Below are 13,189 nucleotides of genomic sequence, written 5' to 3'. Positions count from 1 at the left end.
TATGATGTTATGCATACTCAATGAATTCCTATTTAGACCAGAGAATTCCTTAGATGAAAAAAAAGGAAAAGCGATCCCAACAGAACTCGAGGCGGTTCTGGTGAGAGACCAGAGAAAAGTATTGCATGGGACGGACGACACAGGACTATCATGGAGGACTGTAATTGCAGTGAGGGAACGATACAGATTGATGTGAAAAATGAGGAGTTATTACAAGACGATCAATCAGATAGCGAGGTGGTGTTCGATCTAAGTATTACACACTGGGTGGAAATACATTACAGGGAAGTGCCACAGAGAATGGCTGTGTTGTGAGAAAAAACACCACCACCATTTCTCGAAGACGACTTAGGGCAGGTGCCCAGTGTATTATGGACCAAGAGTCCCCATGACTTAGGTCTGTTAAAAGGGATAGGAGCGGTTGGCTAAAACCTAAACCAGGCGCTATTTTGCCAAAAGTCAGACAGTATCCCCCATCCATCGAGGGCATTTATGAGACGATTACCACATTAGTAAAGCAATGCATTTTGGTACCTTGAGAATTGCAATTTATCACTGCGGTGTAGCCAGTGAAAAAGGCGACAAAGGGATTGTGGCTTTTCATTCAGGATTTACGTCCTATGAACCAAATAGTAGAAGCAGAATTTCCATGAGTTTCAAACCCACCAACAATTCTGTCTAACATCTCAAAGGAAGCTACGCACTTCACGGTAATAGACTTGAAGATTGCCTTCTTTTCTATACCGCTTCACTAAGAGTCACAGGACAGGGCATTGTTTCTATATAGGAACCAGAAGTGGAAACACAAGATTACCAGAAGGGTATGGAGAGTCATCCATCTTCAATAGGCTCCTTCAGATGCATCTTGGCAACAGATAGAAAGCACAGTCATACATTAAGTGGCCAACATTTTAATTTGCAGCAAGACAGAGGAACAGTGTTGAGATGACTCGGTATACTTGCTGACAGTCTTGGAAGAAAAGGGTTACAAGGTGGACAAGGCAAAATTACAAAATTGCCAGAGGTAATTGCTATATATAGGGCAACTGATGCCACAAGAAGGGTGAAAAGTGACTTCAGAAAGGGGAGAGATGATCCGCAGAACACGGATGCCAAAGACAGTAAGAGAAATGCAGCAGTTTTTGGGCCTTTGCAATTATTGCAGCGCCTAGGTGTTTACTATAGCACATACACAAACCCTTGTTGAGCGCGCTCACGGAAGCACAGAGGGGGAATGGTAAAGTTGCAGTGGACACATTAAACGACTGAAGTATGCACAGCTCCAGCATTAGGAATTCCAGACAATCATGCCAAATTCTTTTTGTTCTCACGCTCCAATGGTACTCACACAGAAGGCAACCGTAGGGCACAAGCCACTATCTTATTATAGTGGAGGTTTAGACCCAGTAATAGAAGGACATTACCCTTAAGAACAATCTGTCTGCTGCCGCATTCGCAGTAGAAAAGTCAGTGAGCATTACTATGGGGTGTAGCACCACACTTTACGATGAGCATGCACTCTTTGCAATTCTCGAAAGACACAAGAGTATGTTGACCACAAAGAGCTTCTGGATACGAGGCAATTATCTCAAATCAAGATAGTGAAGTGCAGGACAGTAAAACCGGCGATGTTTCTAGCTGAACCAGTGGGGGAGGAAGACTATTTTCAAGACTGTACTAGGTACATGGAACAATAAGACAACCTCCCAAAAGTGGGGGAGAAGCCACTTGACAGGGGGTGGGGAAGTGCTCTATATTGACGGGTCATCAACAATAGACCAGACAACATGGGAAAGACATACTGAGGCGGCAGTGGTAAGACTAAAAGCAGACGGTACAGCCAAAGTAACGGCAAGTGCAAGATTGCCTTCACATTTTTCAGTGCAAGCATCAGAATTAGTGGCTCTCATAATGGCATTAGAAGGACACAGGGACCAGGAAGTTGCAGTGTATTTCAGATTCGGCCTACGCAACGTCTACAGTAGTCTCTGCGCTATCACAATGGCAGAGAAGGGGCTATCAACGTGCTGACGAGACACCAGTGCAGCATGTGACCCTATTGGGCATGCTCATATACTCGCTTCAACTCGCAGCACCAATAACAGACTTTGATACCCCATGAAATATACATACCCATGTGCGCAATATGATTCTAAAGGAAGGCTATAATACGTTACCAGCCACACAGATAATGGAGTTGCTGGTAAAGGCTCCGACAGGAGAAAGAATTATGGGTGAGAAGGGGATGTTTAATATCCCTACAGATGCTTTGTAGAGACAGGGGAGCACAGGCAAGCTAGTACTCCCAACAGCATTACTGCAGATATTACACTCACAACTGTATTATCCTACTCACAGGGGTAAAGAGGTACTTGCTGCACACAGTGGGGAAGAGTGCTTCTGTCCGAATATGGCAGAGAATATTACTGCGTTTATGGAAAATTTAGCTGTAAAAGGTTTACTGCAGGACATACTTTACGTGTAGTGTGATGAGCCATACCCCGCCCAATTCGGCCTTTCAAGCATCTCCACAGACTATGTTGATATGATCCAGGTGTTCCAGGGCTAACGCAACATGATAGTGGTTCCATGCCAGTTTTCCCGGTGGATAGTAGCTAGTCCTTGTTCACACCCCAATGCCCACAGGGCAGCAGAATTCCTTGTTAGAGGGGTAGTCCCACAATCGGGGGTGGGGTGAGGTCCTGCAGTCAGACAGTGGGCCTCATTTCGTGAATGAGACTTTTCAGCACATCCCAAACCTACTGGGGATACAGCACAAATTCTCCTGTGCCCATCACCGGCAAGCGAACAGGGTTTGTGAGCACCCCAACGGCCTGCTCAAAGAAAAGATTGCAAAGATAAAAACAACTTTAAAAAAGGGATGGCAATCAGCCCGGTACCGACCACCATTTAACGCCCAATGTGGCGGTAACAGCACGGATGCACATGCAACTTCTGATGTTTTTGGAGATTAAACTTATGTATATGTGGCTTCCTTGATGGCTAGTGCTTCTTTTGTTTTTCGCCAACTACAGGCACGGGGGGGGGGGGGGAGTTTGAAGAATATCGAGGAACATATAAGCTCAGCCGCAAGTTAAGGACTCCTCAAGCAATCATTACTTTATCCGAGGGATACCGTCTTACTGCAGAACTTTGTAAGGCCCTGGTTCAAAGGGCCCTACATGGTAGAAAGTCACAGGTCGCACAGTTAAACTGAGTGGGGAAAAAGGTGAGGAATTACATTGGAGATGTTAAACCCTGCTGAAGCGAGACCTCATCCTGTCTAAAAGACAACAATTTGATGCAAGTAGAGGAAAAGGACAAGGAAGAAGAATAACAACCGCAGACCAAAGAATTAGGGACTGACTATCTTTTCCTTAAAAAAGGTATTCATCAAGAAAGTGAAGACTGTCCGAGCCCTAAGATTCAGTAGACGCAATTCCTTTCAAGAATGTTTTATTAGGTTCGCGCTACAGACAGAAACTGAACAAATGATTCCTCAAACACTGTTTTTTCATAGTTTCCTGCGTTATGTAGCCCAGCCACACCCAAAATTGACTAGTGGAAACCCATCTATTATTAATTTGCTTGGTGATTCGGGAATCCGTATAGTATGGAAGCGATTGTTCTTCACAGCACTTGCCCAATACTATAGGCATAGAGCTTAAATCGAATACACTCTAACCCGATAATGAAGTAGTAGTGACGCTTTTTAGGTGAGTTGTCCAGACTCAAGTGACACAAGAAGAAACATCCAAGGATAACAACATGGGAAATGTAATTTGTAATATTGTGATAATGTTTTGTGCCTTCTGCAGTCTCTACCTCTTTACACTCCTTGTTCTACAAAGATTGTTGGTTGCACACGTACAAGCTTTGACCCTCACCAACGTAACATTGATCCATGCGGTTATGGAAGCCATATCTGGGCAGGCGGTAAGCACTGCGGAAGTAGTAAAACGAGCTAGGCGCAGTGTAGGAGTAGATTTTAACCAGGTAAAATCCAACATAACTGATTTGGACCATATATCAAACATGTGGTATAGCCACATAGCCAAAGTGGGGGAAACAAACGACAAAAGAACGGTTATGTCTGCTCCCTCATCCCCTATGCCATGAGTGTATCCAGAATGTTCGTGGCTACTGAAATTCTAGTGACAAAAGAACAATTCCTCATGCATTTATCGCTCTGTACCGCAAGAGGACGATTTCAAGGAAAGCGTGCCACACTAAGGTAGATGTCCAAGAAAACATTCCCGTATGAAGATAACTAGTAATCAATAGGGCTCTTGGCTAAACCCCGATCTACACAAGTAGGTAAAAAAATCAAAATAGCAACAGATGATCAGGGTGACCAAACAAAACCAACACTTCAGTACTCATTCAATTCATACAACGACACACGCTGAAATCTACATAAAAGACTATTGGACAGGGGGTACCCCAGAAAATCCATAAAGTGTGGCAGGAAGAGAGCAGCTAACACCAACAGAGAGACTTGCCTCATTCCGAAAACTAACAAGCAACCAGACAGACTGGTCTGTGTAACGACCTACAGCCCGCTCAGAAATCTGATCAAGAACACTTAGCAAACATTGGCACATGATTAAGAATGCAGGAAGTTTGGCAAAGAAACCCTTTTTCGCTTTAAAAAAGAATTGCAATCTTAAGGAGAATCTGGCCCATACATCGAGCCCCCCAAAACGCCAGTAACTTTATGGGGCCCATCACCAGTTAAGGGTCACTACAAATGTGGACACTGTAGCATGCAACTATACTGAGACCGAATAAGTGTTCAACCATAACATACGTTGGGAACTAGTGGAACACACTAACTGCAACATCAGGCTCGTCATTTACATCATCGAATGCCCCTGTGGTTTGTTATACGTTGGAAAAACCATCAGCACTGTAAACTGATCTTAGAGCACTGATCCTGTATAAAGAATGAGATTTTAGATAAGCCTCTAGTGGAACACTACACTGCAAAGAAACACTAATATGGATTTGAAATGGTTCTTTTTATAGAAGAGGGCCTTGCAAAAAAGAGGGGCGAGGTGAAAAAAAACCTGACCAAACTAGAACAAAGATGGGTACACCGCCGAGACACTAAAAAAATGGCCTCAACCTCATGGTTGAGTGGAAGCATTTCATGGGGACTTGGACACATCATATCCATCAAAGAACACTGAACTCTGTGTTACAGCGAAAACCTCCATAATGTATAGTGTACAAGCCTTGCAACCCAGAATTGTAACTACTTAAGCCATCTCTAAATCTGGGTTATCGGATGGTTTTATTAGGATCTATATAAACATGTACAAGTTGTCTCTAAACCTGTCAAATTACTGACTGGTTACAAAATTCTCAGAAAATCCAATGTGCTTTCAGGGTTTCTAGTTATTCGCAGTGTCCATCACCGCTAACACCACAATTTAACTGCAGGTAAGGACACTGGAATAACCGAGCTTTCAGAAACAACCTGGGACCAGACAGGTCTGTGAGCAGTGTGGGGCCGCATACATAAGCAACCAAAATACAGCATTTTCCCAACATGGCTGCCACACACAAGAGCGTTACCCAGGCAACAATAACCCACTGCAATTAAATCGGCACAGTTAAGCTTCCTCTTTATATTTGTATTTTATTTTCCATGCACAAACGTTTGGACATCGGGCTTAAGTGAAAATGATTCCTGCCCGATGCATGTTTTTTTCTGCACACACAGCATTTTAGCTCTGTGTAACACATTCCTTCAACATGGCTGCTATAATATAAACCGAACATTGTCAGGGAAACGGTGCACTGCATCTTTTTACAGTGGTCAGAGCAACCACGCCGCATCAAACACACGCGGGCAGCTTTACTCGCCGAATTCGGCATGGAACTCGGGTGACGCAAGGTAAGAAATCACAACATCACGATTGAGGGACCAGCTAGATAGTACGGCCCTATCTAGTATCCGTGCATGATGGGCCCATGTAATCTCGCATAGGAGTCACTGTAATGGCCACATCCAGCGTTAATTGAATCATCTATCACTCTGGTAACACTCACGGCCAGCGTGAGAGTTATTTTCCATGCACGTTTTCATCAGAATTCATTAGGCTATCACGCCCAGAGCTCATCAGACGGGCCTGTGTATATTAGAGTTTGTGTGACCGGCTATTTAATCCAGCTCCAATCTATGTGTCCGCCCACTATCTCGATTAGAAATCATTAAAACAACCACGCTTTACTATAGCAGTTGTAACACACACTGGCAGTGCGTTAGCATTTCATTGCACAAGACTCTCACTGGACCCATTAGGTAAACACGTCCAGAGGCGATCAATGGGCATCTATGTATGTATTATAGCATGCAGCTCACAAAGCTCAGCATACCTACTACAGCACACCACCCAGAATTTTTAACTATCTTGGGTGAAACACCACCCGTGCCATGCATATACCTCACAGCAGCTTTTTCTCCAATCATGTTTTTCCAATCATGTCTTAATATAGCTAAATGGACTGAGGCTTTTTCCCTTATACGTGTTATTCACCTTTTACAGTTAATTGTCAAACGATCCGCTCCAGTCCAGCAGTGCATCCACTTGACCCTACCGCACACCGTGGAGGGGACCCTCAAATATCCCACATAATATAAATATACGGGGTAAGATATGTCACACCACATTTTACACAAGTAACTAGCGAAACACCCTTGGAGTACGGTCCTATACTTATGCATACAGGCAATATAATTTCTGTTGTACCTCACATGGGAAAACACAGCCCCATAACTACTTCCACTGTCTACATAGAGACCCCAGGAGCAAGAAAGTTTTAGCATCATTCCTTCTCCACCAATAACCTCGAAGTTGATTTTTGAAAACGCTGAAACTATGCAAACACGTTAAGAACGTCCATCTCCCGCCACATGGAGGGAGAGACCCTTCTCTTTTTTCCTCAATGAATAAGCATTGAATGCCTTGTTATAATTATTACATGAACCAACACACTCACAAGTCCATCTCTGTCATTTTTTGGCAGAGAGAGACATCCCTCTCAGTGTTTAATGTCTACACTTTTAATGTTGTAATTTGGTTTACACTAATGTTGTTCTTGTTGAACTAGATCACCTGATCCGAAAATGTTACATGGGACCCTGTTTTTCTAGATGTATGTCCAGGCCAAAATGCATGGACTGAAATGTTATTGTATCATGTTTGGATACTGCATCTTCACTATTTTATGTTCTGCTATAATTTCATCCCATTATGAATGTATGCATTGAAGCAATTGGTTAAAACTAAATGTATTTACCTAACCTCAAAAGAATGGCATTCATTGTATAAATTGAATGAATACTGAAGTGTGTGTTTCGTTTGGTCACACTTATCATCTGTTGCTATTTTGACGTATGAAAAGAATGACATCAAGACTCAGGAAATGTTGGACTATTACTGGAATTCAGATACAAGTATAGAATATATCAGAAGGGCTGCGTAAGGAGTGGGGAGTACAGACAAACAAAAGGAGTTAGTGTCCCAAGGCAGGACCCAAATAAATAGGAGGAATGGCAGGATCCTGGGAAAGACTGCAGATTCTGGTGTATGGACAAGAATACACAACAGACAGTTGGAAAGAAGGAGGGGTTGGGAGCAAAGCACATGCTCTAATAGTGGTTCCAGTGGAAGTAGCACAGCAAGAAAATGACTAGTTCCTCAAGGAATGGGAAGTGCCAAGCTGCTCACATTGGCAGAAAACAAAGCAGGGCCCATGACCATCATACCGCTCAAGGAAGCTGCTTTGTTTCCAGAATGACAGCAAAGTAGAGGTTGGGATAAAGGTTGAAAGCAGATTTCAAAGATACCAGGTATGAAAGTCGGAACAGCAATGCTCATTGACCACTACAGGGCCTTTGGGTCAAAGGCATACCTGCAGCTGCCAACTAACTGGTGAGGAATATGTACATCTGAACAACCCAGCATTGGTACTGCCTCGAAAAGGCATACACATAGAAGGGTTCCCTAAAATGGAAAGGAGCAAAAAAGAGATAGATCCCCATTTTCACTATGTCTCATCAAATATGGAAAAGGCATTGGATGCGATACACCAGAGCACAGGTTATTCATCAGAACTGTGATGTTCTTTGCATCCATCGTTCCAGCAATGCAAGCACAAATATGCCAAATGGCCCCAGATCACTCGTTCGAAGCTGATGCAGACAAGCTCAACCGTCAAGGGGTTCAACACCATCAAGGAAGAGCGGGGAGCAGCTCGGCTGATGGCCCTGCAGTACAGATATGTTCTAGATCCCAAGGCCATGGAGGGAGTGGTCTGTGCCAAGATCGAGTCTTCTTGCTGTCCATAAATTCCTACCAGTGACGAAGACAATGGGACTCTGACAGAGGCCATCACCCGGCTTTCTGAACTGCACACAAAGATGGAGGCAGAAACAAACACTGAAGGATAAGATGAAGGCTGGCTATTGTATATATTCTCGTGGATGCCAACATGGATGGCCAATGGACAAAGTACTGGCAGGAGCTTTGAGATTAGTGGTTTTGACATTGTGTCATCAGGATAATCATCACGCAATGTAGAAAGACAACTAAAAAGACTTTAGTAATTAAAGTATTGATGGGCTTAGAGACTGAAGAAAATGAGGAAGCAAAGACACTGAATGTGCTGAAATCACAACTGATGCAGTGTCCTCTGTTCCCGACAGGAACAGTGTTCCAGTACCCATACAACACCCGTGATTATTGGCGAAAATGAAGTTGGTGCAACCCCGAGGGGGACTGGAGTTATGCGACATGGAGCCTAGATGATCATGCAAGGTACTATGGACATGTGAGAGATTACAAAAGGTTTAGCACCCGGAATTGCAGATAAACAGAGTGGTGTAGGTAGTGTGGTTGACAAGTCTACCAGAAGGAGGATTGTACAAGGGGGGCCAAATATAACAATCATGGCCCTCACATGGCACAACACAAAGGCAAAGAAACAGATGCTCCTAATTCTTAGGCCCATCACTGCAGTCATCGATGTATCGCAGGTGTGAGAAACGTTACTCTCTCAGACAGACGTTCAGACCATACCCGATCAATGATTTGGATGATCTGGAAATGACAGATCGAGCAAGTCGACTGACTGCAAAGCCAGAAAACAATGACATCATGGCCAACATCACGACATAGCCACACTTCTACATGAAGTACATATCCATCCATTCATGAAGTAAAATGTGCATGCACTAGTTCATTGGATATAGGCACAAAGCACATGCTTATGACCCATGTAGGTAGAGAACAGACACACCTACATCTCTATATTCATATCTTTCATCTAAGCAGAAATCGCAAGATGCCAAATATTCATATATTTAGCTTGCATATGATTGACTGCCACTAACAGAGAAGCCATAAGGAACAATATGGAAGATATAGGTCTCTGGAATGAATGACAAGAGAGAAACTGGCTTTAGGTACATGGACATGATGACATGATCGCCGCAGTCAGAGGCATGCTGAAACGATGCACCCAGACAAGGACAAATGGAGACGGTAAGTTTCAGTCAGCAAGACAATGAGCCAGCTACAGAAAATCAGTCTAAAATACTCGTAATTAGAAGCAGGACATATTCCTTTCGTGGTTCAAACAAATGTGACCCAGCCGAACAGGACAATGCCCATTCAACTGAGGCAGACGAAGGACTGTTCCCATCAAACCAGAGGAGAAAAGTTACAAGTGTTGCCCACAAACTGCTAACTGAATGCACTCTCACAGGTTTAAGTAATCAAAAGATAGCAACAATAGAGAACACTTCGCACCACCATTTTAATTTCCATTGCCTTGAAAAGGTACACTTATTCTGGTAACTATCCAGGGTCCTAGGGATGGGAGCACACATTCTGACCAATCCAGATTCACCTTTAACATCGGGATATAATTTGTTGCAGGGGCCAATGGTCTCTCTGCGACCATGCAACATTGTAGATTGACACTAGTAGAGGTGGTCCTAAGAGGAGACACTAGATGTGGCTATCTAATAGCAGAACTAACCGTTCTAGCTCCTATATGTAGCTCCGCCAAACTGACCAATGCAAGTGTCTGATCGGTTTCTGGGATGGAACCTGAATTTGTGACATCACACCGAGATAAAACTGGGGGACATGCTTAAAGACGAGAGCTCCGGAGGGTACTTGTTTTCCTGCTGTCATCCCTGTCATTTTGTTTGCTAATAAAAGACAGTAACTCTGCCCCATAGCGGAGTCTTCCATTCGAGTCTTTGATGGGCCCAGGTGTTCTCTGCTGATAATTGCGGTGACTGCTAGAGAGCGCTGGCCACATGCATACAGTTCTTTATAGTCATGGATAGATGCTCAAGGAGAAGTCAGCTCATTACCTATGCAACAATACTATATTGGTCAAAAGCAAATGGTTGGATTCTGCCAAACACGCTTTGTGCATTTATTGTACTTTCAACACTGCAAAATACCAACTTCAATTTTGATGCAAGTCTAGTAATTTGACAGAAAAGACTCCAGAACAGTGCCGCTGAGGCAATGTAAAAGTTACACTAGTCATGCAATCTACGGCAGTTCCATCTCATCAGTTTAGGCATAACTCACCTCGCTGGTCCGAAAAATTATGCGATAGTTGTATTGTGGTACATTTTCTTTTGCATCTTCTATTTTTTCCCGTTTAATGCTGACAGCCACTGGTCCTAGGTTCTCGTCTGCGCCAAAATAGTTCCAATGTTCTGAAAAAAGTGATGCATTACAATAGCTGCACATTAAACAATTAGATGCAGGAGTAAAATGAGTGGCATATCTGCAAAAATAAACTATTGCAACTATATGAACAATTTTGAACACAAACATTACGTACAATGCAGATTTTGGAAGCTCATATCCTGCAAATATATAGCATTGTGCACCAAGACTGCTGTGCTGTGTTATTAATGCTGCCAGGCTCCGACAAACTGCCCATTACACTAAACCACGTCCCCCCCCCCCGCTCCAGAGTCCATTTGTCATTTTTACTCTTATGTGATTTCTCCCCAGGAACTTGCTCCTGGGTTGCTCACCCATTGTAACTGCTCCATTGTAACATACACCTAAATACAATCCATTCTAATTTTACTTCTCTGCCTTCTCCCTCCCCTCCTGCCCCCCCACCCAGACTAGGATGAGACAGGCAATACTAGGCTTCTTTCTCGATACACATAACTACTGCGATCTTCAAAACAAATCACCTGTAAACATCACAGTGCACAGAGATATTACTGCGATCTTCAAAACAAATCACCTGGAAACATCACAGTGCACAGAGACTGGTTACTTCTGATCTGTGCAACAGTGTCTGTCAAAGGAGAGGAGGGTTAGTTAACAGGAGACACCGGTCCCTAGCATGCTTGGACCATGTATTCCAATTGGTGCCCTTATCTCTGACCCAATGACCATCAGCCTATGTCCTGGCCAGGTCTCTCTATTCTTTCAGAGAATAGGATGACGAGTATGCTACTGACTCTTCAGAACGCTGTCAGGGGTCATAGATCCCAGTATACAGAACAAAGTAAAGGAAAACTGGGACTGTAAATATCAAAATACACCCGAGCTCAACGAATAAGACCCCAGCCTGAAGCAGAAGGAACAGACTCACCGAAATGGGAATCGACTGGGCTTTTCATTTCAGACGCGGAATAGAACATCGAACACCCATACCACCATCCCATGATGGACAACAGGGGTGCAGAAGAAGCACAAATTGAACTGGCAAGTGACTAAAGGGGAGACCCAGCAACACTCTCAAAAGCCTATTTTAACAGACTTCCCAAGGGCAGGAGAAGATCAGACATCAAACACACCCTTTGACAACATAGCTGGCTGGAGGGAAATGGGGGTGAACTAGAGGGCTTTTTAAAGACTTCAAAGGTAGGAGAGGGAAGGGAGGGAAAGAGTCCCGGTCATTAAGAATTTAGTTCAGATCGAGATTGGCACATAGGAACAGATGTAGGGAACCAATAGGAGCTCTTAAGCCTGTACGGGAGGGTTATACAAAGACAGCCGATTCAGTTGTGAGTGAAAGGTGACCAGGAGAGGTAGAAAGAGCAGAAGATGGACTAAGACCAGCGAGGACAGTAACAGGTGGAGGAGACTGTATGAACGTTTTGACAAAGTGAAGGTAAGGTGTGGGGACTGAGAAAGTGGTACTAATTTGGTTGCATGTGAGTGACTGACTGGAGGGAGCGAGAGTGTGAGAACCTGCATCAGCGGCCTTCACCAGGGATGCCACCACTCCCTCAATAGACTATTTGGTCTGGTGAACCTGGGCCTTCACATTAGGCGTGTTTGAGGCCTTCACTGTGGGGTGGGGGGGGGTCAGCACCTCGCCCCCCCCTGGCTTTCTCCGTCGGAGATGATCGGGCCTTCTCCTGAAGCTTAACCGGTTGCTCAGACTTACTTTACCATCGCTGACCCAGAGCGTTGGCTCGTGGTTGACTGTCAGCGAAGCTGCGCCCAGCCTGGCTGCAGATGAGCCCGTACCCATGGCGCTCCCGGTGCCTGCAGACTCGCGGTGCTAGTCTTTTGTTGGGCCTCTGTCGCAAAGACCGCTCAGATTTTCTCTTGGGAGAAGAACGTTGCTGGGGCTCACCTGCCGCCGGTCTCTTCGTCTCCAGCCACTCAGCGAGCCGCTTGGGACGGTCCTTCATGGTGCAGGAGGACATGTCCTTGCAGAACGCACAGGCCTCCTCCATGTGCGATTTGTCTGAGTGTAGGCAGTAAAGGCACTGCGAGTGCCCATCCTCCTTGAAGAGGTTCTGTAGTCCACATCCTGAACAGGGGCGTTGAGTCTCCTTTGTCTTCCGTCATGTCCATGCGGGGTAGGCCTCAGGCATCTTCTGGAAATCTCCAAGAAGTGAAGTTCGACGAAAATTTGCCCTTAAGGGGCGTAGAAGCTTCCGAAAACGGGTCCCGGTTAATCGGATGATTAATCGGTGGAGCTTGAGGCTCAATTGACCGAAAAAAATTGAGAAATTTCCCTGAAAAAACAATATGCAGTAGAAGCTCGAGAGCTATAGCACGAGGACTCCCAACACTTGACCGTACGGTATAAATCTGGAGATGGCTGCCAGAGGGGCCTAGGTAGAGGGCAGTATGACCCAGAGACCAGTGATTGGTTATTAAGAGAAAGA

At 44.5% G+C, this 13,189-nt stretch overlaps 1 protein-coding gene across 4 annotated transcripts in view; it reads right to left on the bottom strand.

The window, feature by feature from the left end:
* The window catches only part of SIPA1L1 (signal induced proliferation associated 1 like 1), a 1,823,374-nt gene that overhangs the window by 1,136,288 nt on the left and 673,897 nt on the right, over positions 1–13,189 (bottom strand). For all 4 annotated transcript variants that reach the window (XM_069638601.1, XM_069638604.1, XM_069638602.1 and 1 more), the window contains exon 4: positions 10,623–10,753. In XM_069638601.1, the coding sequence (XP_069494702.1) occupies positions 10,623–10,753 (131 nt within the window). The remainder of the gene's footprint in view (positions 1–10,622; positions 10,754–13,189) is intronic.

Source organism: Ambystoma mexicanum, chromosome 14, assembly GCF_040938575.1.
Source record: "Ambystoma mexicanum isolate Mex_15411 chromosome 14, UKY_AmexF1_1, whole genome shotgun sequence".
Lineage (NCBI taxonomy): Eukaryota > Metazoa > Chordata > Amphibia > Caudata > Ambystomatidae > Ambystoma > Ambystoma mexicanum.
Note: the sequence above shows the minus strand (reverse complement) of the source record. Positions and strands in the feature narration are given on the sequence as shown.